General features: G+C 47.6%; 1 protein-coding gene across 3 annotated transcripts in view; it reads right to left on the bottom strand.

Annotated features, from left to right (window-relative positions):
* Positions 1 to 27,806, bottom strand: part of TBC1D12 (TBC1 domain family member 12) — a 684,903-nt gene that overhangs the window by 214,307 nt on the left and 442,790 nt on the right. For all 3 annotated transcript variants that reach the window (XM_069611336.1, XM_069611337.1, XM_069611338.1), the window contains one exon: positions 23,708 to 23,814. In XM_069611336.1, the coding sequence (XP_069467437.1) occupies positions 23,708 to 23,814 (107 nt within the window). The remainder of the gene's footprint in view (positions 1 to 23,707; positions 23,815 to 27,806) is intronic.

Below are 27,806 nucleotides of genomic sequence, written 5' to 3'. Positions count from 1 at the left end.
TGTCGCCTGGTAGCTCCTCCCCAGAGCTCCCGTGTGCCCAGGCCTTCCCGTGATTCACATGGATTCTCTCACCAGAGCTAGTCAAATATGGCCAACGCAAGATGGAGACGGACGTTTGTGATGTACGCCGTAATAACCTGGTTCTGAACCTAAGTATTTAATGAGTCAGAAGTACTTCCGGGGCTTGTTTGGCAGTGCAGGAGATGCCGACTCCAACAGCTATAGATGAATGCTTGGCGGTAGATAAGGTAAGCCGAATTGGGCTCTTTTTATTTGCACGTGCGAGTGGTATATTAATGAACAGAGTTCCTTAACAAGTTACACTTATAAGAGATGCGACTTCGGTCTGGATATTAAAGTGGTGGCAAATTATTGTGCTTATCTACTACGATTGACAGGTATTTGTGTATAAGGGACAGGTTCACTACTGGGCTTTGTGCGCGGGATGGCTCTCACATACAATATATTTTGGCTTTACTATTAGCCGGATCTAGTGGGATGCAGGATTTGAACTACTTGATGAAATACAGCATAGTTGAATACGACTGAAAATGTATCCCTTAGGGGTTGATTATGAAATCTCTCTGCATCTTTTCATCTTGGAGGTAGTATAGAGGTCCCATCTTTGCATGGGTGATGGTATTATGATCTTCCATGATAATCTATATATGGGGTATTCGTGGTATTAAGAGGCTGTGGATCTAGGTTTCCTTCGTTTTGGCACATTATTTTAGTTTCTTTCCACCATAGCGGGGTCTCGGTTCAACACATTGTGTTTTCGACTTTGGATTGGTTACTTTGAAGTATGATTAAATGCTATGGTTGTCAAGATTAAGGTTTGGATAAAAATGTTAGATTTAAAGATGTCTTGTGAGAGTATTGCTTACTATCAATATATGTTTTATTTTATATTTGCAGGCATATGAAGGTATTAACCCTGATGATGGGACTTGTGTTCCCGAAACGCGTACTAAATATTTCCACAATATCCCTCATTTTTTGAATGTATACTTTTATGGGTATACTCCCTAAGTGGAGAACTTGTTTAGCCTCTTTTTTCGTTTTGATGTAAAAAAATTACATATCCTCTCTCCTGGAGAGTACGACAACAGGAAGTTGTGTGAAGAGTGGAATTGAGTGGCTATCGATTTAGGTAGAGAGGCATCCGATTTTGTGAACATAGCTTTAACGTTTCTAAAAACATTGTTGATTTACTTTTATAGCATCCTTTATAATGCTCATAATAGGAATTGTGTTGATTAAAAATTCTATTTGAAACATTCAGTTTATGTCTATGAAGTTCAATGAATAAAATTAGTAGAATTTTCAATCCACACAGGGTCTGAGTGTGCAGGTAGGGTTCTGTAATGTTTAGGTGAGGTGCAGACATTCATATTGGCATTTTCTACGTAGGGGTAGGGAGCCAACCCCTCCTTTAGTACCAACACCTCTGTAAATAACCAAGTATGAAATAATTCTAGTAATTTCAAAGTATTCTAACTTATGAGTGCAGTCCCCATACTCTATTGTTCAAATCCTATGCCAGAGGCTGCTTTGTGCCTTTCGCACCTGCAGGCTTCCCCCCGCACCCACTGTTCTGCGAAATTTGTTATCATACGTGCTTGTTTACGGGTGGAGAATACATTTAGCTACTCCATTGTACGTAAGGATGAGCCAGGCCTGCTAGGAACAGAGCAGTGAGCACCCTCCTGTGCATTGGTGTGGGTTTGCATTACAGCCAATTTCTCTCTACTTCTGGTCTCCTGTGTATTATTTGTGTTCAAGTGCCGAGTGCCTGCTGTGCCTGAGGTGGCGTGGGGGAGCTGGATGAGCACAGGTATCGTGGGGAGCAGGACGAGCCAGTAACACTGGTACCTCACACCGGTTTTGAGTCATCTGCAGAACCCTCTACAATTACAGCTGGTCCCAATGCAGAACCGACAGAAGTGCCTGTACAAACGGCATGATATGGGAAAGAGTCCAATCTCAAACTAAAAATCAGGATTCTTTAAGACTGCCAACGTGGTGAACTCACTGACACACCAGCTTGACATGGGTGCTCTCCTCGCAAGATGTGCTTTTTTTGTTTTTGTAAACTTATTTGCTTTCATTGATTACAATTTTTTATCAAAAGAGAGAAAGAAGGCAAAAAAAAATCCATTCTATTCAGTGTTATGTTTAAGATCTAGAATAGGTGTCCTAGAAAAGTTTGTTCAAGAACGTGACAAAAGCTATCACGTGTGAAGTCTTTCCACCATTCATCAAACTAGTCCACCAATCTTCTGTATCACGAGCGATATATTTAGACATCAACTGGCCAAATTGCTTCCTTCTCTCACCAATTAACGCTGGAGTAGCAGAAGATGCTTCAATGTTTCCACACTTGAGTCCTCTTTACAAAAACGACTAGATCATATTGCCAGGGCTTCATTTGTGGGTAGAAGGTTCAGTCGGGCTCTGAGAAATTGATCTTGATACATTCTGCTTGGAAACTTTGTTAGATAAGTAGGTACAACTTAAAAAGATGAGCTACAGAGCGATAACGGGCGGCAGATTCCAATGTCAGTATCCAATCGTGCTCTTTCAGCTTTTTTTTTTACCCTTGCCGGGTTTGAAAACAAGACTTTGTTGGTACACCCAATTCAGTTTCTCGATGTTATTTCTTGCCCAGTTATTTAACGTCAGACTATTCTGGGATGTTCTTTTCTTGTTACTTATATCCAAGATCAGGGGTTGAGGAGATACAAGACATTTCCTGTACAAGGCCAGACTGTTCCATCTTTAAAAGCCATGATAGAAAGGAAGACCTAGCTCACAGCAAATGATCTGAATCAGTGTAAACGATGAAAGACAAAGTACTTTTTTCCAGAAAAGTCCCTCTAGCCGAAGCCATACTGTCTTCGGGATGTTGCACATTGCCTCGGCCCGTAAGTCAGGGACGGGCTCACTTTTGATTTATAATAGTTTACCACTGGCTATATGGTGAAACGACCAAATTTCTTATTTATAGCTAGTGCTTGACTGGCCAATGATTTCTTTATTCTTTTAGATGATCCACCATCAGGGTTTCAGGTTGGCTGTCCCTGAGCCACATTCCTAGGTACTTAAACAATGTGACTTGGTATGTGGTCCAGAAACCATTTATGTTGGTTTCACCTTCTATTAGAGTTTCCGAAACTTAAGATCTTTGTCTTGTCCATGTTTATTTCTAATGCGTTTGTCTTGATGCAATGTTGAAGATTATCCAACTGTTGTTGAAGACCGACTGGAGCTTGGTCTATCAAGACCAAGCCATCTGCATAGGAGTAAACTAAGTAGCTGAGTACCCCCTACCATTGATGGAAAACACCCAATTAAAGTCTGGAGTTGCTTTATGTCGGCCAAAAAAAAGTTAAATAAAGATGTCATTCGACATCCTTGTTTCCCTCCTTTTGCTGTGGGGATTTCACCTGATAGGAGACCTGATTGATTCATTCGAACTCTCATGGTTGTAGCGGAGTGTGTAAAGCTGTTAATGGTCCCATTAAAATTTCTTTTTATTTTTTTTTAATTAAGTGTAACATTGGTTTAGTTGAATATCAACTTTTTCAATAATAAAAATGCACAAAGTTTCATAGTGCAGATTGATTTCCAATATTATGTGCAGTAATCTTAAAACAATACATACATATACCATACATTAGATGAAAATCCGATGTATAGCAAATCTTTCTGAATAGTTTACAATGAATACAGGAGATGCTCTTAAAAATTTGAACTTGAAACATTAGCAATCAGATGTATACTTGTCATGTCTTTGAATTTATACTTTTTAATAGATATATGTAGACATTCCATTTCAGACTTTCTCCTAAAAGCATAATAAAGTCAGTCCACCAAACATTTTTTAATTACAAATTAAGTAATCTTAGTCATATGTTAAGTTACTCGGCATAAATAGATTCAATTCTGTTAAAAATGTATAATATCAATAATAAGGGAGGTTTTAGTAGCACTAAAAACATCTCTCCAAAGTTGGTCTTGGATTAGTAAAGTTCGATGCTCAAAATGTTTGTATAAATAACGAGTCCTCATATCAAGTAATGAGGAACATTCTAACATTAGATGTCTTGTGGTCTCAATAGTATTGTTGATCTTACAATGTCTACATGTATTATTTAATTTCTTGACCTTACTATAGGTTGCAATCTTGTCATTTGTATAAAGTAAATTCAATCGGAAACGTAGAAAAGAATCGGCATATAAGCGATCAGGGAATTTAAGAAGATAGAGGGGTAATTCATTTAGTGCTTTGATTTGGAAAGCCCCCTCCTTGACTGCTTATATATATGTTAATTTTTTTGAAATTACTAATCCAATCATATCTCGACAGTTTAACTGTGGCTTTATCAGGAGCATCTAGTAACATGGATTCAGAAATATCAGCCTCCGCAAGAATCAAGTGAAAGAGAAAATTTACCATAGGCCGCTTGCAGACCCTTTCCCTGAATTGCTAGCATTCTCATTCTGGTGGCAAGCTCCCCTTTGTAGGATTGGTCTGAAAGATGCGAATTTATGTTAACACTGAGATATTTAAATTCATATATCTGAAGTAGTGAGATCTTGCCAAGTTTCCAATTAAATTAGAAATTTGATTTCTGGCATTTATGATGGAAAATCAGAATGTTGGATTTTGAGGTGTTGATTAACAAATCATTCTGTTGTGCATAGGCCGACAAAGCGGAAAGCTTCCGCTGCAATCCAATCGGAGTCCTATCTAGCAACACTAGGTCATCGGCATACAATAAATGAGATTTCACAAGCTTCCAACCTTGGCAGAAATGATCTTACAGAATTCAAACATGGGTAAATATCGCTAATAAGAACGTTAAAAATTATAGGGGCAATATATATATATATATATATCTAGTTTTAAGCAGTCGCTATCGCTGAAGATGATTTTGCAAGATTAGTTTTCAGGGCTTGTTTTTGCTCAAGTTTTAAAATACTGATAGCTGTTCAGTGAACATATTTATCAGTAAAAAAAAGACGAGTTCGAACAGCACTCTTGATTAATCAACATAATGCAATCATTATAGAAAGTTTGCGTATTTGAATGAACAGTACTAACCCCTTGTAAAAGCCTATAGTGTAATTTCAAGATTAATGTGGGAGTCCATTTAAGGTGATTTGTTGCATTATTTACTGTCACTTGCTGATCATAAAACTGTCGATTTAGTAAAGAGTGAGGCATCCAGCCCACCTTGAAAATGTTATCGTCGCTAGCGGGGGCAAGGACAATTTGGAATAAAGCGATTAATTTATTTGAATTTGCAGAGATGAACACGTAGTCAAGGATAGAGGAACTGACATTTCTGGACCATGTGGGCTTAGGAGGAGAATTTCTAGGAGTGGAGCCATTTAACATAATAAATTGCCTTGATTTCATTAGGCTGAACAATTTGCGTGCTCGTGAATCAACTGAGGTGTTAATGGCCATAAGACAGTTTAAATTAAAATCACTGGCTATTGAGAGGACACCAGGGGGCGCACAGGCAATGGCTGCCTGAGTGCACAGCTCCCGCCGAAGCCTGGAAACCTGAGGGGATTGAGCCCCCCCCCCCCCCCCCCCCCCCCCGAGTCCCCCCCGGCAGGCCCACCGTGGTGGAACGACATTTTGGCCACCCCGGGCCCACAGCGATCGAAAGAGCGGAGTCCGAGAGCCCCGGAAAGCCGGAGAACGAGTCCCGGGGCTCCCGGGCAGGACACGCAGCAGGGCCCAGGCGCTCACGGAGCCGGGGGAGAGGCGGAGCCCCCGCAAGCTCACACAGACTTTCTTGCCCGTCCTGCCCCCGCCCAACCCCCTGTGTCTGGCACCCCTCCCTCTGTGGTCTGGACCCCCAGCGGAGCGGGTGATGGCTTTATCCGCCCTTCCCCCCCCACGCCCCGAACCGAAGGACAACAGGCCGGGATCCCCGCACGGCGGGAGTCCCGGCGCCCCCCCCACCCAGACAGAGCAGAGGAAGCGGAGCGGGCCCGGGAATGGCCCCCCCCCCAGGAATCTCCAGCGCGGGCGGCCGCAGCCCCCTGGGGAAGACAGAGGCGGCGATTCGGAGGCTCCAGGAGGCGCCCCCCCTGGGTAAGCGGGCGGCGTGGGGAGGGCCTCCTGGAGCCCCACACAGGCGGCGAGGGGCCCCTGGAGCACGCGGCAAACGCTGAGAGGGAATGGTGGTATGCCCCAGCCCCCCCTCTTGTGACACGGAGGCAGCGCCTACCGCTGGTGGGGCGTGTGCCCGCCCAGAGGTGGCCCCCCACCCCTCTTCGAGACAAGAGCCTACAGGCTGGGCGTGAGAGCCACGGCCCCCCCTCTCTCCCCTGCTCAACCGGGCTAGTCCATAAAAGCCCCTCAGACAACATCATCCCCTCTCGGGGAAGCCAGAGGAAGCCCCTGACGGGCACGACGAGCGTGGACAGGGTGTGTGGCCCCCGCCTGGGTCAGGCGGGGCGTGTGCCGGCCCCCCGGCAAACAACTACCCCCAAGGGGCATCAGCGAAGCATTTAACTCAAGCAAGGAGAGACCTAGCCTCGCTTTCCCCCCTTGGCAGTTCCCTCCCTCGGGTCGCCCCGGGTGGGAGGTCGAGATCTGTCCTGGAGGGGGCCCCCCCCTTTTTTCCAGGGCCGCGGGGGCCTGGACGACGAGGCTCTGGGGAGCATCAGATGAGCTGGAGGGACACCTTGCAAGGATTCCGCTTCCAGGAGATTGCTAGAGGTAGCACAGGCAAGAGCCTCAAATGGACTAAGGCCCAATCGGAGGGTGCAGCCCCCTCCTCAGCTGCAATGGAAAGGGGCTTTGCTTCGATCTTACAGGAGATCAGGGACATGCGCTCCGACATTGCCCAGAAATTTGAGAAAATGGACCAAAGGGTGGATAAGGTCGAGGACAGACTGTTACAGGTCGAGACCTACCAATTGTCAACAGCTGCCCAGGACGTTCATATAAGCATGAGGCTGGAGGCCCTGGAGAAGAGGGATGAGGAAAGGGCCCGGCAGATGGACGATTTCGAGAATAGGGAGAGGAGGAACAACCTCAGAATCTTCGGAGTGCCCGAAATGGAGGGGGAAACGGAGAGGGGCGTCACCCGAGCGGTGCGCGATATCATCACCCTCCTGTTCGCAGAAGAGATGACGGCCAAACTCACATTTGACAGGGTGCACAGAGCGGGGGGCAGGGCTGGGGCCCCTCAGTCGATTTTGGTCCGGTTCCACTACTACTCGGAGAAGACAAAAGTGCTGGAGGAGGCCAGAAAAGCCAGAGAAATCACCTACAATAACCCGCAGGTCTCCATATACCAGGACCTCTTTGCTTACACGCTGGCCAAGCGTAGAATGTGCCGTCCCCTTACACAGCTGCTCAAGGAGAAGGGTGTGCGCTACAGATGGGGCTACCCGTTCTCCCCGACTTTTGAATACATGGGCCAAAGATCGACCCTCATTACGGAAGAAGACATAAGGGGAGCTATTCAAGAATACACAGTGGACACAAACCCCAGGAGGGGTCCTTCAGGGCCGGAGCATGGCAGACCAAATGGCCCTGGCCCGTCCGGAGAAAGAAGAAGGCGCACGGGTCCGAAGAAATTCAGGAAAATGAACACCCCCTCCCCAGCGAAGGACGGGGAACGGAATGACTCTGAGGACTGAGAACGGGGACGACCCGTAGTGTCCTGGTCAGATGGGCGCAGAGTCAGAGGACTAACTACTTACACCGTCCCAACGAACAGCAAGTATGAGGGGTTCCTAGTTGGGACACTGCCGCGGGGGGTCTTTGGGGGCTCGAGGTGATGAGCTTCTTACGCGGTTTGCCTGGCCCAGGTGGGCAGGCTGGTGGTTCGGCCAAAAGCCAGCGATGGCGGAACTATTTGGCTGGACGCCGGAGTGGGGGGGTACACAGAAGTTGGGGTAGTTCAGTTATGGTTCGGGGAAGGGGGGCAGTTGGGGAATTGTTCTAGGCCCACCCGGGGGGATGGGGAGGGGGGAGCTGGGGAACGTGAAGCTGAATGGGAGGGAGCACGCAAGGAAGAGCATTGTGACGACGGTGACCGAGAGAGAGGTTATTCTAGATCATGGCCGACAGTCTGCCGGCCCTGGGTGTAGGCTCCCTCAACGTACGGGGCTTAAACACCCCCACAAAGAGATCCCTGATGTGCAGGGAATTCAGAAGGGCCAACCTCGAATTTCCCTTTGTGCAAGAGACTCATTGGCCACGGGGGAAGGAGCCCAAACTGCGGGGAGGGGGAATTGGGGAGGTCTTCAGTGCTTCCCACGAATGCAAAAAGAGAGGGGTGGCCATATTAGTAGCGAGGAATGTGGGCTTTGAGAACGAGGCCCTGCTGAAAGACCCTGGGGGCCGTTACCTGTTAGTGCGGGGATCCCTACAGGGGGCCCCACTCACCCTGGCTGTCATCTACGGCCCAAACGAAGGCCAAACTCAATTTTGGGAGGAGGTGAGGGATAACTCAAGCACTTTGTCCATGGCACGGTAGTGGTGGGGGAGGGTGGGACTTCTACATGGTCCTGGACCCAACCCGGGACAGGAAACGTGCAGGACCGCAGCCCTCCGGGGCGGCAGATGAGACCATGGCACGTAACTTCCACAGGGTCAACTCAGAACTGGGTCTTATGGACACGATCCCGAGAACGGACACCCCCTCTTTCACATATTATTCAGCTATCCATATGTCGTTTTCCAGGATAGACTACATCTTGGTGGACGAGATCCTGTACCCATTCATTTCTGGCCATAGGGTCGACCCCGTCCCCTGGTCCGACCACGACCTGGTCTGAGTCACTATAGCAAGGGGAGGGCTAAGCAAACGCAGGGGGAGGTGGAAGTGCAACGACTCCCTGTTAAAGGACGAGGTCCTAGCTCAGGAGGTTCTCGAGGCTTTCACAGACTTTTTCGAACTCAATGACAATGTGGAGGTAGGTTCGCATACCCTATGGGACGCCTTCAAGGCAACCCTACGGGGAGTCCTGATCAAAATGGGAGCCCAGAAAAAAAGGGAGAGGGAGGCCCAGGAAAGGCTACTAGGAGAAAATCGCCCAACTCCAACCGGGAGGTCACCCCACGGTCCTCTTAGACCGCGATCAGGTGGCCGCCCTGGAAGACTACAGGCTCCAGTTGAACGATCTCCTCCACAAGACAGAGAGAAGACTTCAACTGGTCAAACAAAAGTATTATGAAAAAGGGGACAGGGCGGATAGGATTCTGGCTTGGAAACTGAGGGAGGTACAGAGAAGAAGAATAGTGAAAGCAGTGAAGAACGAGGTGGGCAAGGTAGGCTACGATACTCCCCATATTGGTGAGGCCTTCCGCCGATTTTATGAGAAGCTATATTCGTCTGAATACCATGGGGGTGAGGCGGAGATTGAGGGGTTCCTGAACTCTATACGGATCCCGGCCCTGACCAGGGAGATGGCAGAAGGGTTGGAGGGTCCGGTGACCGATGAGGAGGTGGAGCGTGTGATCAGAGGTATGAAGGTGGGCACTTCCCCGGGCGAGGATGGCTACTCGGTCTACTTCTACAAGAGGTTTCACTCGACCCTTTCCCCCTATTTGGTTAAGGTGTTCAATGCAGTGCTGAAGGGGGGTCCCTCCCGGACTCCATGATGGAGGCTATTATAGTGGTTCTCCCCAAGTACGGCAGGGATCCCTCGGAGTGCTAATGTTTCAGCAACCCAGCGAGCATGAGTGAATTACATCATGGAAATCATGCTAGTGAGCTGTTGTTTGGAAGACTTCTTGTTTCGCTATCACCCAATCCCATTTAGAAGTAGGTAATTGGGTTGGGCAAAGTGAGTCGCTTTTACATCTGGGGCACGATGATCCTTTAGGGACAGTGGTGTTCACGGTGTTTGGAATGCCAGTCGGTTGAAAGTGTTCTAATTGGTAAATGACCTTAGTTGAAGGCGGCATCATGATCGCTTCAAGGCGTAAGCCTTTGGCGAACAACTGCTGTCTTTCACTCAACACTAGGTTCTTGACTATTTTGGAATGTATTATAATTTCTGTAATGTCTTGTTGGTCGAGAATAGGGTATCTCACCGACTCAATTTCACCAGAGTTAATCTGTTTGAGCGAAGAAATAGAATTAAATATGGCCAGAATTGTTGATCGGTTAGGAAACGGATCAGATGAACAAGTTACTTACCAACTGGTAACGTTCTTTCGACTGTATTCCTCCAACGTATTCCACATCTTTGTAATGTCCACAGCTGTGCACTTCAGAAACGTTTTCAGCAGAGGGCATCCTGCGTCGATGATGTTGGGTCGATGTCTCTCGAAGGGCGACGTAACCGGATGTTATAAATAGGACGCACGGTGCCCGCAGCCTCAGTTTAAGCTTTTTCCCTCAGAACGTGCGGCACCAGTCTCATGCCTGCTTGACTGCACATAGCCTTGCGGAAACGTAAGCTGCAATCGCATAGGAGATTCTCCAGAGGGGCAGGCTGGGAGGGAGATATGGAATACTTTGGAGGAACATCCCGTCAAAAGAATGTTACCAGTTGGTAAGTAACTTGTTCTTCAAATGGATTGTGTCCTCCAACATATTCCACATCTTTGACAGACTCCCAAAGCAGTACCAGTAAATGGAGGAGGGAGGAGGGAGGAGGGAAAGTCAGATAGCAGAATAAAGAACCGCCTTTCCAAAGGCCATATCCTGACCATGGATTGTATCCCGGGAGTAATGTTTAACAAAGGTGTGGATTGACGCCCATGTGGCTGCTTCACAAATATTCTTAATAGGAACCCCCCCGCTGGAAAGCTGTGGAAGTAGCCACGCCCCTAGTAGAATGAGCTCTCAACCCTTCAGGAGGGTCCTTACCTGCCAATCGTTAACACTGCGTTATGGTGAGGATAATCCACTTGGACATGGTCTGTTTGGTAACAGCCTGGCCCAATTGGTGTCCAGCATATCCTACAAAGAGTTGATCATCCACTCTGACCCTGTACATCCTAGAAATGTAAAAGCTCAGAGCCCTCCTAGGATCCAACCGATGGAGTTGCTCCTCTTCCTTACCAGGATGAGGAGGAGGGTAGAAAGATGGAAGAACCACCTTCTGACTCAAATGATATTCAGATACTACCTTAGGTAGAAATGAGGGACGTACCTGCAGTACAACCCTGTACTTGTGAAACACAGTAAAAGGTGGCCTAGATGAAAGTGCCTGCAATCCACTCACTCTGCGAGCGGAAGTAACCGCAACCAAGAACACAGGCTTGAAGGACAGTAATCTCAAAGGACAAGAGTGCAAAGGTTCAAACGAAGCACCCATGAGAAATTTCAAAACCAAATTCAAATCCCAAACCGGCACCTGGAAAGGGGACGGCGGGAACACATTAGTCAGTCCTTTAAGAAATTGAGAAATCAAAGGTATCTTAAAGTAAGAACATTCTTCAGACGAGTGCTTAAAGATAGACGGCTCCTCCTGGTAACCCTTAATGGTACCCACTTGAAGGCCCCTGTTGGCCAAAGAAAGTAAGAAAGACAAAACCATAGGAATGGAGCACTGAAAAGGATCAACATTGTGACCTCTGCACCAGTCACAGAACTTACGACAACGGTACAGGGTCGCCTGGCCGAAAGCAACACCTCCCTCACGTCATCCGGGAGGTCCCAATCCTTATACCGCAACCTTTCAGATACCAGGCGTGAAGGTTGAGAGTCTTGACCTCTGGGTGGAGAACCTGACCCCCTCCATCGACCTCCTGAGAGAGGAGAAAGAAAGAGAATGAAAGAGAGAGAGAAAGAGAGAGAGAAAGAGAGAGAGAGAGAGAGAGAGAGAAAGAGAGAGAAAGAGAGAGAGAGAAAGAGAGAGAGAAAGAGAGAGAGAAAGAGAGAGAGCAAGAGAGAGCAAGAGAGAGCAAGAGAGAGCAAGAGAGAGCAAGAGAGATCCTCTCGATAGGGAAGACGTCATGGAGGGCAGATGAACATTTCTAGAAGGTTCCGGGTACCACTCTCCTGGCACAATTCCAGAGCAATGAGGATTATGTGGGAACCGAACCTCCGCAACACATGAGGAATGACGGGGACCGGAGGAAACGCGTACAGAGGTGGGAATGACCAATCCACCACAAATGCGTCTCCCAAGGGTCCTCTTGGAGGAAATTCCCTTGAGCAGAATCTCGCACACTTCCGGTTGACACTGGTGGTGAAGAGATCCACTTTCAGGGTTCCCCCCAAAGGGCCAAGATCTCCTGAAGGACTTCCTGAGCCAACTCCCACTCGTGAGAGATCGTGCTCTGCCTGCTCAGAGCATCCGCCGCCGCATTTTCATCTCCGGCCAGATGAACTGCTGAGACCCAGTGCTGCATTGCCTCTCTGCACAACAGGAGTGACCCTACCCGCCCTTTTTTGTTGATAATGCATGGCCACTGTGTTGTCCGTCATGATCAGGACACTCTTCCCCCGTACAGATGGCAGAAAGCCTTCAGGCTAGCCTGATGGCCCTCAGCTCTAACAGATTGATGTGGAGTCTGGACTCCGACGGAGACCTACGACCGCTGGCTGTCAAATCGTTGGTATGAGCGCCCCATCCTATGAGGGAAGCATCCGTCACTACAGTCACCTCCGGCCACGGTTGCCATAACGGTTCCTCCCCTCATCAGGTTCCCTTTGCTGGCCCACCATAGAAGATCCTGGGAGACCGAGGTGGAATCTGAACGGGAACAGACATCATTTGGGAGGATAGCTCAGGGGCAACGTGCTCGCCTTGAAAGCAAGACAACACAAGCTACACAGGTTGGATCCCCGGGTCCGTGCTTAGAAACCTCTGGGTATTAAGCGCGTTATAAATAACCTATCGTATCATATCTTGCCTGAGAACTGTGACCACTGCGTCTTGAGGACCCACTGCAGGGATCTCATCCGAGGTCTGGCCTCAGGCACCAGAAAAATGCAGGATGCCATGAGGCCGAGCAACCTTAAAAATACGAAAGCCGGGAGACTCTGGGCATGTTGAAACTTGTCCACCATCTGCACAATGTGATGAGCCCTCGCCTTGGGAGGCGAGCATTTCCTCAAGGATGTGTCGAGAACTGCGCCAATGTACTGGAGCTGTTGTGAAGGTGTCAGATGCGACTTCTTGAAATTCAGGGAGAAGCCCCGCCTGTGGAGGATGCGGCAGGTGAGACCGAAGTGATACAATGCTTGCTCGGAAGAGCGCACCTGGATCAGCAAGTCGTCCAGGTAGGGGTAGACGTGAATCCCTCCCACCCCCGCTGCCACCACCACCATTAGCTTGGTGAAGACCCACAGGTGGAGGTCAATCTGAATGGCAGGACCCGAAACTGAAAGTGTGAGTCACCAGCCTCAAGCCACAGGTACTTTCTGTGCTTGGGATGAATCGGCACATGAAAGTGAGCATCATGTAGGTCCAGAGATACCAACCAATCCTGAAGTTGAAGGGCCCGGAGGACTTGAGAAAGAGTGACCATCTTGAACTTGGCCTTCCTGAGAAGTTTGTTTAACCAACTCAAGTCCAGGATGGGTCTTAATCCCCAGTCTTTCTTTGGAATCAAAAAATAAGGGGAATACCATCCCTTGTTCCTGTCCGCTACAGGTACCAGTTCTATAGCACCTTTCTCTAGCAGGGTCAAGATTTCCTGCACAAGGAGCGGATCTGGAAGCTTCAAAGAGAGATTCGCCGGTGGATTGTTGTGAGGCCGCTTTAGGAAGGGAAGACAGTAGCCGTGGGCTATGGTATCTAGAACTCACGCATCCGATGTAATAGCTCGCCATTATTCGAGATACTGAGACAGTCTGCCCCCATCCGGCGAACCATGGGACATGGTTCATGACTGTTTTGGAGCGGCTGCAGCAGTGCCAGAAGGCAAAGAGGCAGCTGCCTGAGCATCTTTGGCACCTCGATTTCCCCGACCACCACAGGTACTTTTACGCTGACCCCTTTGACTGGTGGCTCCTCTCGTTCTAGCAAAGGAGGAGTAGTAACGAAAAGAACGTCCCCTCGACTGATGTCACCCAGGACGTAAAGGCGGAGGTTGACGCACAGCTGCGCTTAAAGATTTAGCCACAGCTTTTGAGGTCTGCAACCTCTCAAGGCTCTCGTCAGCCTTGCTGCCAAACAAATGCGCGCCATCAAAGGGCATGTTCAGAAGACGGGCTTGCACATCCGGGGCAAAGCCGACTTCGACAACCACGCAAATCTGCGTATATAACGGTGCTCGCAGCCATGGACCAGCTAACACGGTCTGTTGGGTCCAAACCCGACTGAAGGGATTCACACATGGCATCCTTGCCATCTTGCACGAGAGCAAGGAACCCATCCTTCTCTCCCCTCGCCCCCCGCCCCTCCGCCCCCCGGGAATATGCTCAGCCGTAAGAGAAACAGTTCCACAGAGTGTGTGAAAATCTCGCCAATGTACAAATGGAGTTGGCCGATTTTAGGGCATACTCCCTGCAGAAAACACCTTGCGTACCCAACCGTCGAAGCGTTTCTCGTCCCTATCACAAGGGATGGTAGGGTATGGCGCCTGCCTCAAGGTGGCCGTAGCCGCCTGAACCACCAAACTCTCGGGAGTGGGGTGAGTGGATAGGTAGCTGAGGTCGCTACCCTAAGAGCGATATTTCTTGGTTAACGATTTGTTAACAGCCGGAAGAGATTCTGGTGACTGCAAGCAGCCACCACCCTTTTCTGTGAGGTGAGATGAAAAGGTAACACCAGGTCAGAGGATGGACCTTGATCTAAAATGTCTGAGATCATCTTGCACAAAATCTTCAGGAGGACTGGGACCAGCCCAGTGTCATGATCACTGCTTCCAAGGAGCTAGGACCAGCCCAACGTCCTTGGAAGCAGGCCCCTAACCGTCATCCTAGGCACCAGCCGGTCCCCACTGGGACCTTTTGGACCTTGTCCTGGCGCCGGTGGCACCAGGCTCATCAAAGTCACTGGTCCCGGCACTGGAAGCGCCGGGCTCATAATTTGTATGAAGATGCTTGGGTGGACTTACCTGCAGCAGACCATGCTGCTTACTTACCAGCCACATAGGAATCCTCTTTGAGCCGGGACTACTTTCTTACCTGGGTGGGGCAAGCTCCACTCCCTGGATACAACACTGGAACTCTTCTGGAACAGGAACTCTTTTCTTACCTAGGCGAGGCCGTGGAGGAAGACACCTCATCACTCCAAGGCTATTTAAACCACACCCGATTGATGAAACGTGCTTCGCGTTATTCTGCATCCGCAGCAGAACGCTCACCGTGTCTGTTCCAGTTTTCTTCTTTCCGATCCTGAACCTGCAAGAACAAACGCTTACCATTCCTGTATCCAGCCTTCAGTAGCACCTGCAAAGACAAGAAACAACAGGTTAGCACGGCAACCTTCACGCGCAGCGCTTTCCTCACCTGATCCATCGGCAGCTACCATCTCTTCACGCTGCTCCTCCGTCTGTGAAGACAAAAGCATAGTTATTCCTGTGTGGAATTACTTACCGGCACTCCGCGAATTCCGGTTTTCTTCAACGCTGCAATCCTGCACCTGAAAGACAAAAGAAGAGACATTAGACAGGTATTTTACTTACGCGCCATCGCGGCCGCCACAATAGGGCGCCTGCAAATACTCCACCGTTTCCAGCGTCTCTTCAACACCCGAACTCACAACTGCAAGGGAAAAGAGACAGTTAGAGATCTTTTGAAAAGCAGGCAACCGGCATTTACTTACGCATTTCCAAGCGCGTCATTCCAAGACTCTGGCTCGAACTTCGGCTTTCTTCACACCATCTTCTACCTCAAGAGCCCTGCAAGACAAATAGAAAAAGCATTATACAGAGCCCTGTTCCACATTAACGTGCCCACGCACCTAAAGACTGTAAGGACTTAAAAGGTGTCCGGAAACTCACCGTTCGTGCAGTTAACGACGGTAGCAATCCTCTGAGGTCGAGAGGCCTACGTTTCACCCAGTGAAGGAACTGGCAACGGCACCCTGCACCAGACGCAGATGGAGAGTCCAGCATTCACCTATCTAAGGTGAGCACGTTGACCTTGGGGCTCCACGGAAAAGCGAGGAAGGGAGAGAGATACCCGACAACCCCAGATCATTAACCCCATATTCTTTCACCTGCAGATATCTCACTCTTCGAGTTAGACACACAGTGCGAAGAGGCTCAGCCCCGGAAGCCAATCGAGTCCTGCACTTCACTTTTCGAGTCACAGACACCATCCTGCCAAGACCGGCGCCTCCGTCGGAATCAGGTGAGCGTTACACCCAGATACTCCGAGACCCTAGCCATGAGTCTCCTGTAGGACGACTCAGCATGAGCTCCAGACTCAGGCCTGCCAAATTCCACTTCTAGAGAAGGGTCCAGGCCACTAGCATCATGAAGATTCTGTCTCAACTCTTCCAGTTGGCTATCGCCCGAAAAGACAGGAGCCTCAAGAGGGTCAAGATCAAAATCTGACCCCTCCTCCACCTCACAGATGTCATGCAGAGTGAGGAAAAAATTCCTGTCTCGGAACAGCCGATGGCCTGGAGTCCAGAACAGGCCTCACAGACTTGAAATCAGCCTTCCTAGGAGGATCCACAGCAGTAGGGATCTCCAATGGTAAATTTCGGCCAAAAGGCCTCAAAGTCGTCGAGGGAGCCGATGGCTTCGGCGTCGATGGTTTCAGCGTCAACGTCGACACTGGCGCCGATGGCGCTGTGTGCTGATACGAAGGCAAAGCTTCGACATCGGTATCCAACAGACACGGCACCGACGCAGTCAACGCTGACCTCGAGCCCTTAGAAGGTTTCTGCAGTCTCGCTGGGGACGATGAGTGAGACCTGGAAGCACGTCTCTTGCAACCATACTGAGCCTTTGTCCGAACGGGACCTCGAAGGTTCCCGATGAGGATCGTGCCGAGGACCCGAGCCCGAAGGCGTGCGAGCCACAGATGAAGACTGTTCCTTGCCGGCTTCGTCAGAAGGCGCGGACAGAACTGTGCCCTGCGATTGGGAAATCTCCAACATCTGCTCCCGAAAAGCAGCCCATTCCTCCGGGGTTGAGGACTTAGTCGGGCAAGCCACTTTCATTGCGGCGTCATCCTTTGGGGAGGATGGGGAAGGCGAACGATGACGGCGCTTTCCAGAACGCCGAGACGAGGAGGATGAATGGCAGGAACCACTACGGGACCAAGAACCCCAGGACTCCGTCCGACGCAGAGTCACCCCTTGAATCGTCAGTGGACATACCCTTGGACTTGGATTTACGAGCCTTACTAATTTGGAACCCCTACCTGAAGCTTCCCCGTACGTTCCCACAAGGCCTTAGCAGTCAGCGACTGGCATTTCGAAAAGTCATCGGTGTCGCAACTCTCGCCTAAGCACCACAAACAAATGAGATGCAGGTCGTTGATTGACATTTTAGACTTGCAGTCCTAGCAGGTCTTGAAGCCAGACCGCAGAGTCGGAGGGGTCAAAGAGGAAGACATCTACACAAAGAAATACACGAGGCATGCCGAGTTCTCGAAGCAAACACGTTTGCAGAAAAACTGAACTGAGGCTAAGGGCGCTGTGCATCCTCTTTATAACATCCGGTGACATCGCCCTCGACGGAGGCCTTCGAGGGACGTTGACCCGACGCCATCGATGCAGGACGCCCTCTGCTGAAAAAGTTTCCAAAGTACACAGCTGTGGACATTAAATTACACTTTGGAGGAAACAATCAATTCGAAGCCTTCAGTTTATGATTCCTCTAAGGATATCAGTTTCCTCAAATCCCTCCTTTTCTATACCCCCTGATAATAATAGGCATACATGCAATCTCTTTCTACACTTGATAGTTGATGACTGGTGATATACTTTATCCAGGTAGCCTCAGAGATCGGGTTTAGTATCAGGGGGGAAGTTCCCAGCTAGGACAGTCATATATTCATGACACATTTTTGTCTGTCATGATGTCATGGTCCGTACTCTCTGAACCCATTTACTCCACCACCCTCGACCCACTGTGGGAACATTGCACCAACAAACAACCAAAAGAGGCCCAAAACCACTGCTGAGGACCACTTGGTCTCAGTCCTGGCGCCTCTGGCACCAGGCTCAGCTTAGTAACGGTGAAACCATCCATTAAGTATGGAGGACAGGAAGTCAGAGGCCCGTTACTCCTTTAGACCATGCAGTCTAGTTTATTGGGTGTGGTTGAGCACATGGGCGCGGCTGGCTAAAAAAGCCACGCCCAAACCTGGATCTATGCTTTGCGTTATTCTGCATTGCAGCAGCATAACACTCACCGTGATTAGCTCCCGGCGATCCACGTGCTTCAACTCCCGATCCTGATCTGAGCGCCAACCTAAAAAGGAGAAAGCAAGACAACATTCCTTGCCTTACCTGAGAATCCTGCGAAGTCCGGAAAAACGCCTGGATTCCTCGATCTTTCACCGTCGAACCACATCCAACAACATAAAACAGGTCAGAGAAACCCACAACCCACCGCTTACGCATCGCGCCTTTGAACTCACCATCTCTCTTCATTGGCTTCAATCCGCTGCATCTCTGAGTCAGACCACAAGTCTTCAGGGCTTCTCCGGCACCGGTTCAAACTGCAAAGAGAAATAGCATGCAAGTCAGTTAATAAGCGAGAAAGCATACAAAGGGACACGCAAACGCAAAGAAGAAACAAAGGAAGAAAAGGAGCAAGAGAGCAAAGGTGCACGAAAGAGTGAAAGAGCAAAAGTGAGAGATCACAAAGGACACTTCTAGAAAGAACTGAAGGCGGAAAGAAGTAAAAGAACAGGAGTGAAAGACACATGTAACTCTGGAAAAGACTGCAGTAAGGACAATCAAGGACAAGTGGAGTAACTAGGCCCTTGGTACCGTACTTCGCCAGCAACAGCGCCCCTGCCGAGACAAGTAGGACGGAGAGCCCACCAAAAAACGTACCTAAGGAGTCACCTCCTTACAACCCAAGCTGACCACCAGAGCAACTAGAAGCAGAGGCAGCAGACAACCATGCCCAGGCACATCCGGGGCCCCCCCGCAGAGACCAGTTGAGCGTAACACATGAGTCTTTAATAATTGGAAGAGGAAAGTCCAGTTGGCATTTTTTATAGAGGTTTAGAGGTGTCCGTCATGGCCATGGGCCTGGAACCCCAAACCCTGCACCATCAGGGCACGAGAGCAAGGGGTAACACAACCTTTAATTGTCCCTTAGGGACAATGCAACATGGAGGGCCCAGCTGGACTCAGTCCTGGCGCCTTTGGCGCCAGGCTCATAAATAAATGTGCACTAGCACATTTTTATTTGGTGCACATACTTTGTTTCCCCTGCAGGGACCCTCTCGTGCGTTCGGTCGGGCGTGGCTGCTGGGGAGAGTCAGACTGCACGTGCAAGCATCCTTTAGGAGTGGCATGGTGCGGCCGATGAGTCAGGACTAATGGGCGTGGCCAGAGCTAGGCTACATAAGCCTGCTCAGCCCTCATGCACGTGCTTCGCGTTATTCTGCTATTGCAGCGTAACGCACACTGCTGCCTAAGCGCATCTTACCTGTTTCCAGCTACTGGCCTGAGCGCATCTTACCTTGTTTCCAGCTGCAGCACTTACATAGGAATCTGCTTCCTTCAGCACGCATCGTCGTGGACTCTGGCATTCATCTTCCATCTCCAGACCCCCGGAAAGCAGCGCTCCAGCCAGACGTTGTGACAGACGGTGCCTGCATGAGAAAAAGGTAAAGACAAGGTTAGAATTTGCTGAGACATTACGTTTAAGGTTGCGCTTAGACAAATCCGTGCGCTTAACCTTACACCAACACTCACCTGCTGTCGGAGCATTGTGGACTCCATTATCTTCCCATTTGACCTCGCTTCATGCACCGCAACTACCGCTGGGCTGCATATCATCCATTGGGAGAAAGCAGAGGAAAGACATAATTAAAAGGACACGGACAATAATCAAGAATCCATATTACAATATTTTAAAAGCCATAAGACACATACCTTCAGGAGTGGTTCATCCACAGCCGGTCTGGGCTGCCACGCACATGGGCCAGTGAAGGAACTCGGTCCATCAAAAGCGCCCCTGCAGTGAGAAGCAGGACGGAGAGCTCACCATCATCAATCAACAGATGAGACTATAGGTCGCTGCATGCTCACCACATTCTGGGAAGAAGGGTTCGAGAGAGACAGCAGTCACAAAGCAGCATTCTCACAATCTCCCATATCCTCGCAGGAGCAGTGCCCACAACCAGCCCAGTCCACAGCACACGAGCAGGGGAAGAAGCCTGACAAAGGGAATTCACTTCCAGGGAGGGCTGCAACCGTGCCCAAACGTCCCAGCAGAGGCCAGGTGAGCGTAACAGTGTCACAACCAATTCTTAAATTTGGCTCTTAGATTGGTTAAGTGTTCGAAGTTTTCTGCAGGGCTAGTATTGATCTTTTTGTTGATTTTCTTTATACTTCTACGATATTCCCTTTTCTTTAAGGCAATTTGTCTATCATAAAGACCAATGCCTAACTCCCCCATTCATGTTCTAATCTGACTGACTGACCAAGCAATAGTGCCTTCAGTTAGATCGCCAAAATTCAAATCATAATGTCCATTTAACCCCATCATAGGAAAGGAAAGTTTTTCAGTTCCGTATTGAATTTATCAATGTTAATAGGGTTCCAAATCAATCTATTACCATTGGTTGTGATATTAGTGATCAATTTTCGTGTGACTTTTGTTGGTTCATGACTTAGCATCCACAAAAGCATGGCATGGTCACTCAACAATTGTAGATTATTCCTACGATGGTTGACGTGTTTCTCATCTGAGGATTGGCAAAGATGTAGTCTAAGTGGGAGTTGACACTGCCATTGCTCCATGTGTAGAGTTCACACTCCTGTTGGTTAGCCATATCCATGTAGCCCAAATCGGATTCTGCCATGAATTGCACCCATTCTCCGATTACCCCACTCTTTCCTACCAGCAACGCTGCCCCACGGCAACTCTTGGAGGCAGTATGAGAGGCGGTTTCATCTAATTCAGAGCATCGAACTTGGGCGATTATGTTCCGGTCATTGACATCACCCATAATGATTAATGTGGGCTTTCTGGAGGGTCAGTGGGAGTTGCCTCAGATTCTTTTTTGGCTTTGTGTCTGGTCAAATGAATATGCAAGCCTAAGCTATTTCATCATCAGGTCTTTCATGGGTAGGGCCAATTGGCATACAATTCCTTTGTTATTTTATATAAGTGACCTTTTGACGAAGAGTAATGCTTTGGCCCTCCCCCCACCCCTTGTAGCCTGTTGTCTTCTGGAGACCTACTTCATTATAAAGTCCTCTTTAGATCAATGGTTGTTGAAAGGAAGGAAAGCAGGGAATTTGCCTCCCACTCAGACAGAGCTCATGCAGTTATCAGTAGGGTAGACTTGATCCAGCCTTACCTTTTGAGCTCCAAAAGGGTGGATTGTTGGCTGATAACTCGTGCCAGATTGAACTGCTTGCTGCAGAGGGGAAATGCGGTTAACTGGAAGGGTTTTCCTGATACTGCGATTTGTCCAGCAAGTGGAGAAGCTAGGGAGGAACTAAAGCATTTTATTCGATTTTGTCTGGCATATAGTGATATCAGAAAGTTTATTATTTTACCTGTTCTCAGACTTTTTATCACACTTATCGTCCTGCCTTGTTTTTTCTTTTTTCTGCTGATTCAGCACGTGTTGCATGCATGGGCCTGGTCTTTTTTTTCAAAAGAGCAATGTATCTGAGAAAGGTTGTCTTGGCAGTGCTATGAGGGCTCTTGTTTTTATATAGGGTCATTCATGTATGGAATGTTATTTGCTTGTATTTAGTATTGCAGTTTTTATTACATTATTTTTCGAAATATTACGTATTATTTTTGTTTTTCGTATTGTTTAATGGATGTGTACATCCGAATAAACATTGACTTAATATTCAGGCATTTACAATATTCTGGGCAAACAGCTGTGGTGCAGAGCCTGTAAGGTTCTCAAAGTTACAGATCCAGTCAGATAGCAGAGTGAGTAGAGCGCTCGCTTCGACATCCGTGCAGAGCCTGACAAGGCAGGTTCGAATCTCAGCAGGGCCAAACTCAGCCTTTCATCCTTCCGAGGTCGATAAATGAGCACCACACACAGTGGGTAAGAAGCACGAAGATGCCTGAAAAAAGATCCCTTTTCCCTGCCGATCCCTATGGCTGCGGTTATGCTAAACAAACAGCAACCAGGATTCAGTATACGCAAACACTGCAAGACCTGCAGCGTTGCCACCCTGGTACATACACTCACAAAACGATGGCCAGCACTTCAATGCGTCTGTAGAAGCTATATACAATATGACTGATGGGGTGGTATGTAGTGTCCAGGCTGTATGATCTACTCTCTTGTCATTCCTCTCCAGTTGAAGGTGGGACTGAAGTGGGAGATCGATTTGGGGAACCCATCAACGGATTCTGAATGGGCAAGGGAAATAAGATCTCAAACAAGTCTCCAGGAATTCCAAACTCATACAGTTGTATGTAACGCACAGAGTGTACCCAACACCTCAAAACATATCCAGCTTTAAAGGCTCGAACAGACAATTCTGTCCCTGATACATTGAAGAGAATGTTACAGATGTTCTGGTCCTGGAGGAGAATACGATACTGGGGAGAAATCACAAATAGAATGTCTAGAGGGAGAATTATAGTGAATATCCAGTCTCCGGCAGCCTTTCTTTTGGGGATCTTCCCGCGCACAAGGAACATGCGAATCCCCAGAAGGCCCAATGGTGGAGATGTGGTGGAGAGACCTACAGAAATGGGAATTGGCAGAAACTAGTATGGCAACGAGCAGCCTACCAAGGTATCACAGAATTCAGTGATGAAAACCTTATTCGCATGCATGGAATTGGAACCTCAGATACAGGAATCCTTCTAGAACAAGTAGTTGTCTAAAAACAGCTAATGAAGGGGATAATTACGGACTATGCATAGAGGGGACATATTAAACGGACAAGAAGGCACTGTTCAGGGGTTTACGGGGAGGAGGGAATTGGTATATGCTGTCTGATAACATTATTCATGTCACAAACAAAATACAGGTTATGTGATGCTACAGGTCTGATGTAACAAGAACAATCATTTTTGTTCTTCCTTGTTATAAAAAATAAAAATAATATCACCACAAAGTATTTTTTTGCCAGAATTGGTCTGACCTATCCAATCCTCAAGAATATCTTCCAGTTCTGTTATTTAAAAAGGACCAAATGCAAGGATATAAAGGTTACTGGCATTATTTACATTTAATTGCCAATTGTTAACATTATGCTCGATTTACAGGCTCAATATACAGTGTAAACCGATACGAGCAGTTAGCGGAAACAAATATCAATCTCAGTGGTTTCTGCAGTGTTGTTGAAATAGACTGGTTCATTAATAGGTGCTTGTATTTTACTTCCAAAGACCTTCAATATATTTGACAACATTCAGGGGCAAGGGTAGATACAGTTATGTTAGTAAAACATACCACTTGACAGGATAAGGATAAAACAGCTAGGTGGTGTGCATCATATGGGTGAAGTGTCGGTCAATTGTCCCACAAAAGAGCATTTTGGAACAGTTTTCTTATGTGAAACTGCAGGTGTGCGATAAAGGACACCTCAAAAGATGCAAAGTTTAGAGCCTGAATGGTCTTGAAAAGAGACAGGTTTAAACAGTTAGAAATTGTAAGCTGGCATGTAACAAGGAACTTACCAGAAGTGATATTGAGCTCGTTCCCTATTGCTAGACTCCACACCTTCCCACGAACACTAGGTGGTAAACCTTGCCACCACAGGTCCCGAACTCTTCGTGTACACCGCCTAAAGAAAAGAACCATGTATGAAAGAATGATGTGCTTTAAAATGGATTCTTAAATTTTTAGAATCACTGATAAAGTCACGTGTTAACTATTGCTATGCAATTGAGTGTGCATGCAGTGGTTAGTAGGGGACGAGAGTTGAGAGTGTTAATGGGAGTTGATAACATTTATAAAAACTCCCTTATTAAGCAGTTCGCCATCTATGATAATTTTGACATAAAGCCAATAACTTCATACTAGAAAAACAAATGCATTTGTGCTAATTTATTGTACTTTTGCAGAAACAATCAATGGTGACACACTGTAATCCAAGATGGGAAGAATAGGAAGGTTGTATGTAAGTATGGAAGACACTCAAATTGAAGAACCAACATTACAGGCAAATTACTTTCTCATCCGTTGCGAAAGGTTTAACAGTCAAATGTACAAACTGTAGTACAAAGTTATGAACCATAAAGAGGAGGAGAAAGAAGAGGCCCAGATTTCAATTTATGATTTGTTTTGGGAGGTGAGGCTGACCTATCTGGGTATCAGATCCATAAAAGTAAAAAAAGTAAAACAGTATGCATGCAGAAGATATAGACAGCCATCAATGTATTTCCTTTGGAAATTCCAACTGATGGAATTTTTGCAATAAATATGCCTGCCAGCTTTCTTATTTGATAAATTTAGCTTTTGGATTACCAGATATAGAGCGGGTTTGGAGAAACCACCCTGCAGACTATGTGCAAATCCAGATGACTCTGAATCTATAAAACATCTATTGATGAGATGCCCAGCTCTTCACCAGGCCAGGAGCACCTACTTCACCCCCCTGACGGCTACATCATTTGTAGGGAATGAAGATATTTGGTGGAACCGCCTAATCACAGGCGAAAAGACTCGATGGCACATGGCGACCGCTAAACTTTTAAACCTAGCTTTGGAAAGAACAAAACTTACTCCGGAAGACCAGGAAGTAAAACGCAAGGCTTGAATCATCTATCAGGCAACATTAGAAAGGCTTTCATTCAGTCCAGAAAGCGCTCTTGTAAAAATCTTTTAATGATTAAATACAAGTAAACAAAAAAAAAAAAAAAAAAAAAAAAAAAAAAGAATGATTCCCTATGTAAATTGCAATGTGTAACTGTTAGACAATCCATCTAAGACAGTAACTGGTCAGGACCTCTCAGACAGAGCCTCTACAACAGCTACCCATTTCGCAATCACACACACACAACAAAATAACCCTGTTCCACTTTTCAGTGTTTGACATGTACTGGGTATCAAATCATCAATGTCAAAACCGGCATTGATGACGATCGATGTCAAAGCCGGCACATGTGTGTTCCACAGGCTCCTACAGTAAAGTGCTTCATTGCATGGTTTCTCCTGGTTAGAGACCATAGTGACAGACACACTAAAAAATATCATGCCTTCCCACAGGAGCAGTGTCAAGTGGACAGGAATCAAGCGTATGTGCAGCTGATTGCTCGCTGACAGTTGCTGTTGATAACCAGGCTGTATTCAAGATGCCCAAGTCTGTATGCTTGCCCTCACTGGTCACAAGGCTTTTAACAGGTGTTCGTGATGTACTGTAAGTTGATGCACCTAGTCTCTTGCTTCTACTGTCATTCATGAGCTTGCCATCCCCGGAGTCGATGGCAAAATTTGGGCTTGTTGGTGTTCCCTCACCAACTGATGTTATAAGCATTGCAGCAAAGAATCCTAGCACATTTGACAGGATTACCTCCTTGTGATGCGTGCTGCGAGAGAGTACTCCTCCGCTGAGACATGCAGATGAAAAGCGGGTACTTTAACTTTGAAATATCGGTCCACAAAATAAGCCAGCAGGTAGGCAATGTTTCAGTTAATCCAAACTGTCGGGGATCACCACACAAGGTTGAAAGCAGGTCCCTCACAAACTGTTCTGCATTGGTATCACCTGCCCAGGATGAGCGCAAGCAAGTACACCAGAGAGAACCACACTCGGGATGTGTTGTGATGGCTAACTCTCTTGGTGGTCTCACAGAAAGGTTGTAGAGCAGACATTAGACATCAGCTGCTACTGACCTGTTAAATATGCTGTTTCAGTAATCTGTGATATTGAACTCTTCAGGTAGCCTGCTCAACATCTGCAAAGTAGAGACCCAATGGGTGGCCACTGATGACTTTAGGTTGTACAGTGGCCACTTAGCGCAGCAGATATTTGTCATGGTAACCCCAGCTTACAAATTGGACCCGATCTTCTAAGCCACAGCGACCATTTCTTGCTGATAATGCATGTGACCCCAAGGTGGAGGACATGCAAAGCAGGGCGCATGCATGGGCTTCTCAATTTCTAAGGCATGCAGGATATTCCATCCATTGTCTGCTGCAGCACAGCCCACATGCATACTCTAAGGCCTTTTCCACTCTGCTTCCATCTCCTCTCAGATGCAAACTTCCCTTTGGCTTCTGTGCTAAAAATCCTGCATGCACAAAGTTGTCTGGTGTTGAACTGTGGTGTTCACTTTATGCCCCTTGAATTACACCAGGACCCCTCTTGGTTCTTAGAGGAAGGGAAGTCCACCCAGAGTGCTGCAACAGCCATGTAGTCAATGACCTGATCACTGGTTCACACTTGCAAGAGAAAGATATGTTGGCTGGGACCTTCCCAGCGGTGATCGACGTTTCCGACAAGGTCCAGGTATCCAGAGATTTTCACAAATGAATAGAGCAAGAGATTGTAGTATCTGGCTTGTATTGTGTGCACCAATACAGGTCATAGAATGTGATGCTTTAGCCTGGAACCTCACAGGACATCAGGGGGGTTCCAGGACTGGCAGTTAAGGATTCAGGATGCGAGATCTGACCAGAGAGGATGTATATTCGCTCCTGCCTCCCTTTCCTAACTTGCCCTGAAACTGAATAAAGCAACTTTTCTTTTTATACATACCTGCCTCCAGCGTCATCACTGCTACGTGTGCCTGCTACCAGAACCCCAAATACTACAGGAGATCTATTGCCAGCATCATAGCCAGGCATAAAGCAGCTGTTCACCGTCACAGGCTTGTGATATTTTCGGCCAAACGCTACCATAACACTGCTCTGACGCAATGGTTGATCACTACTATATACCGGTAAGAAACATTGGTTAGAGCTTGGTGCCCTACTCCCAGTCCCAAACATCGATACAGCTGAAGCATTTTCAGGTGTAATTGTGCAGACCGGTGCAGCATGCTTCTTGTCCAACGGTAGGAGCTCAGAGCTTTTGACTTCGTCCCAAGTCTGTGCATGGTAGCACTGCATATGTGATCGCATAGATGGGGCCCCAAATAGGTCCCTGACTTCACTCGACACACAATTGTCAGAGTGTGCAAATGTCGAAATTTAGTTGCGGTTTATTCTTCTGAAGGATGGTCACACTGGACGTATTCACTACCATGAACTTACCCTAATGGGTTAATAGCACACAGGTTACCCTAATGGGTTAATAGCACACAAGCCGAGGCCATGCAGGTGTGATTTAGTTGGCAGTGATGGCGATTTAGATGCCATGTAATAAGCTTTATGATCTACAACAGGATGTCCACTTCTCAATCAGACTGCATTAGGGGGTCAGTTAATTAACATTAACACTTCATCTGTGGCATCATTCTCCTCTTCCTCCTCAGTATCACTGCTTTCCAACAGCAATGCTTATTCTGTCTGGCCTGATGGAGCATGATCCTTGTCTTCTTCATCATCCATCTGACCATCATTATGGTCTGACCCAGTGGATAGGGAGTGGAGGAGAAACATCTGGGATTTTTAGTCTCCTCCCATTGTTTAAGTCATGCATCTGTTGTCCTTCCCTGATCTTCGAGAAGATCTGCACACCTCCATCTTTTGTCCCCGAGATGCTGAAGGTGCAACCACCTCCGTTGGTCTCGGTGGGCGATACTGTCATGGTGCAATACTTATGCATTTTCTTATGCTGATTCATGTTCCCATGAGTGACTTGGGACATTGACAAAGTTGCAAGATTCCTTC

The sequence above is a fragment of the Ambystoma mexicanum genome, chromosome 8 (assembly GCF_040938575.1).
Source record: "Ambystoma mexicanum isolate Mex_15411 chromosome 8, UKY_AmexF1_1, whole genome shotgun sequence".
NCBI lineage: Eukaryota > Metazoa > Chordata > Amphibia > Caudata > Ambystomatidae > Ambystoma > Ambystoma mexicanum.
The sequence above is the reverse complement of the archived record's forward strand: the minus strand, read 5'-3'. Positions and strand labels throughout refer to the sequence as shown.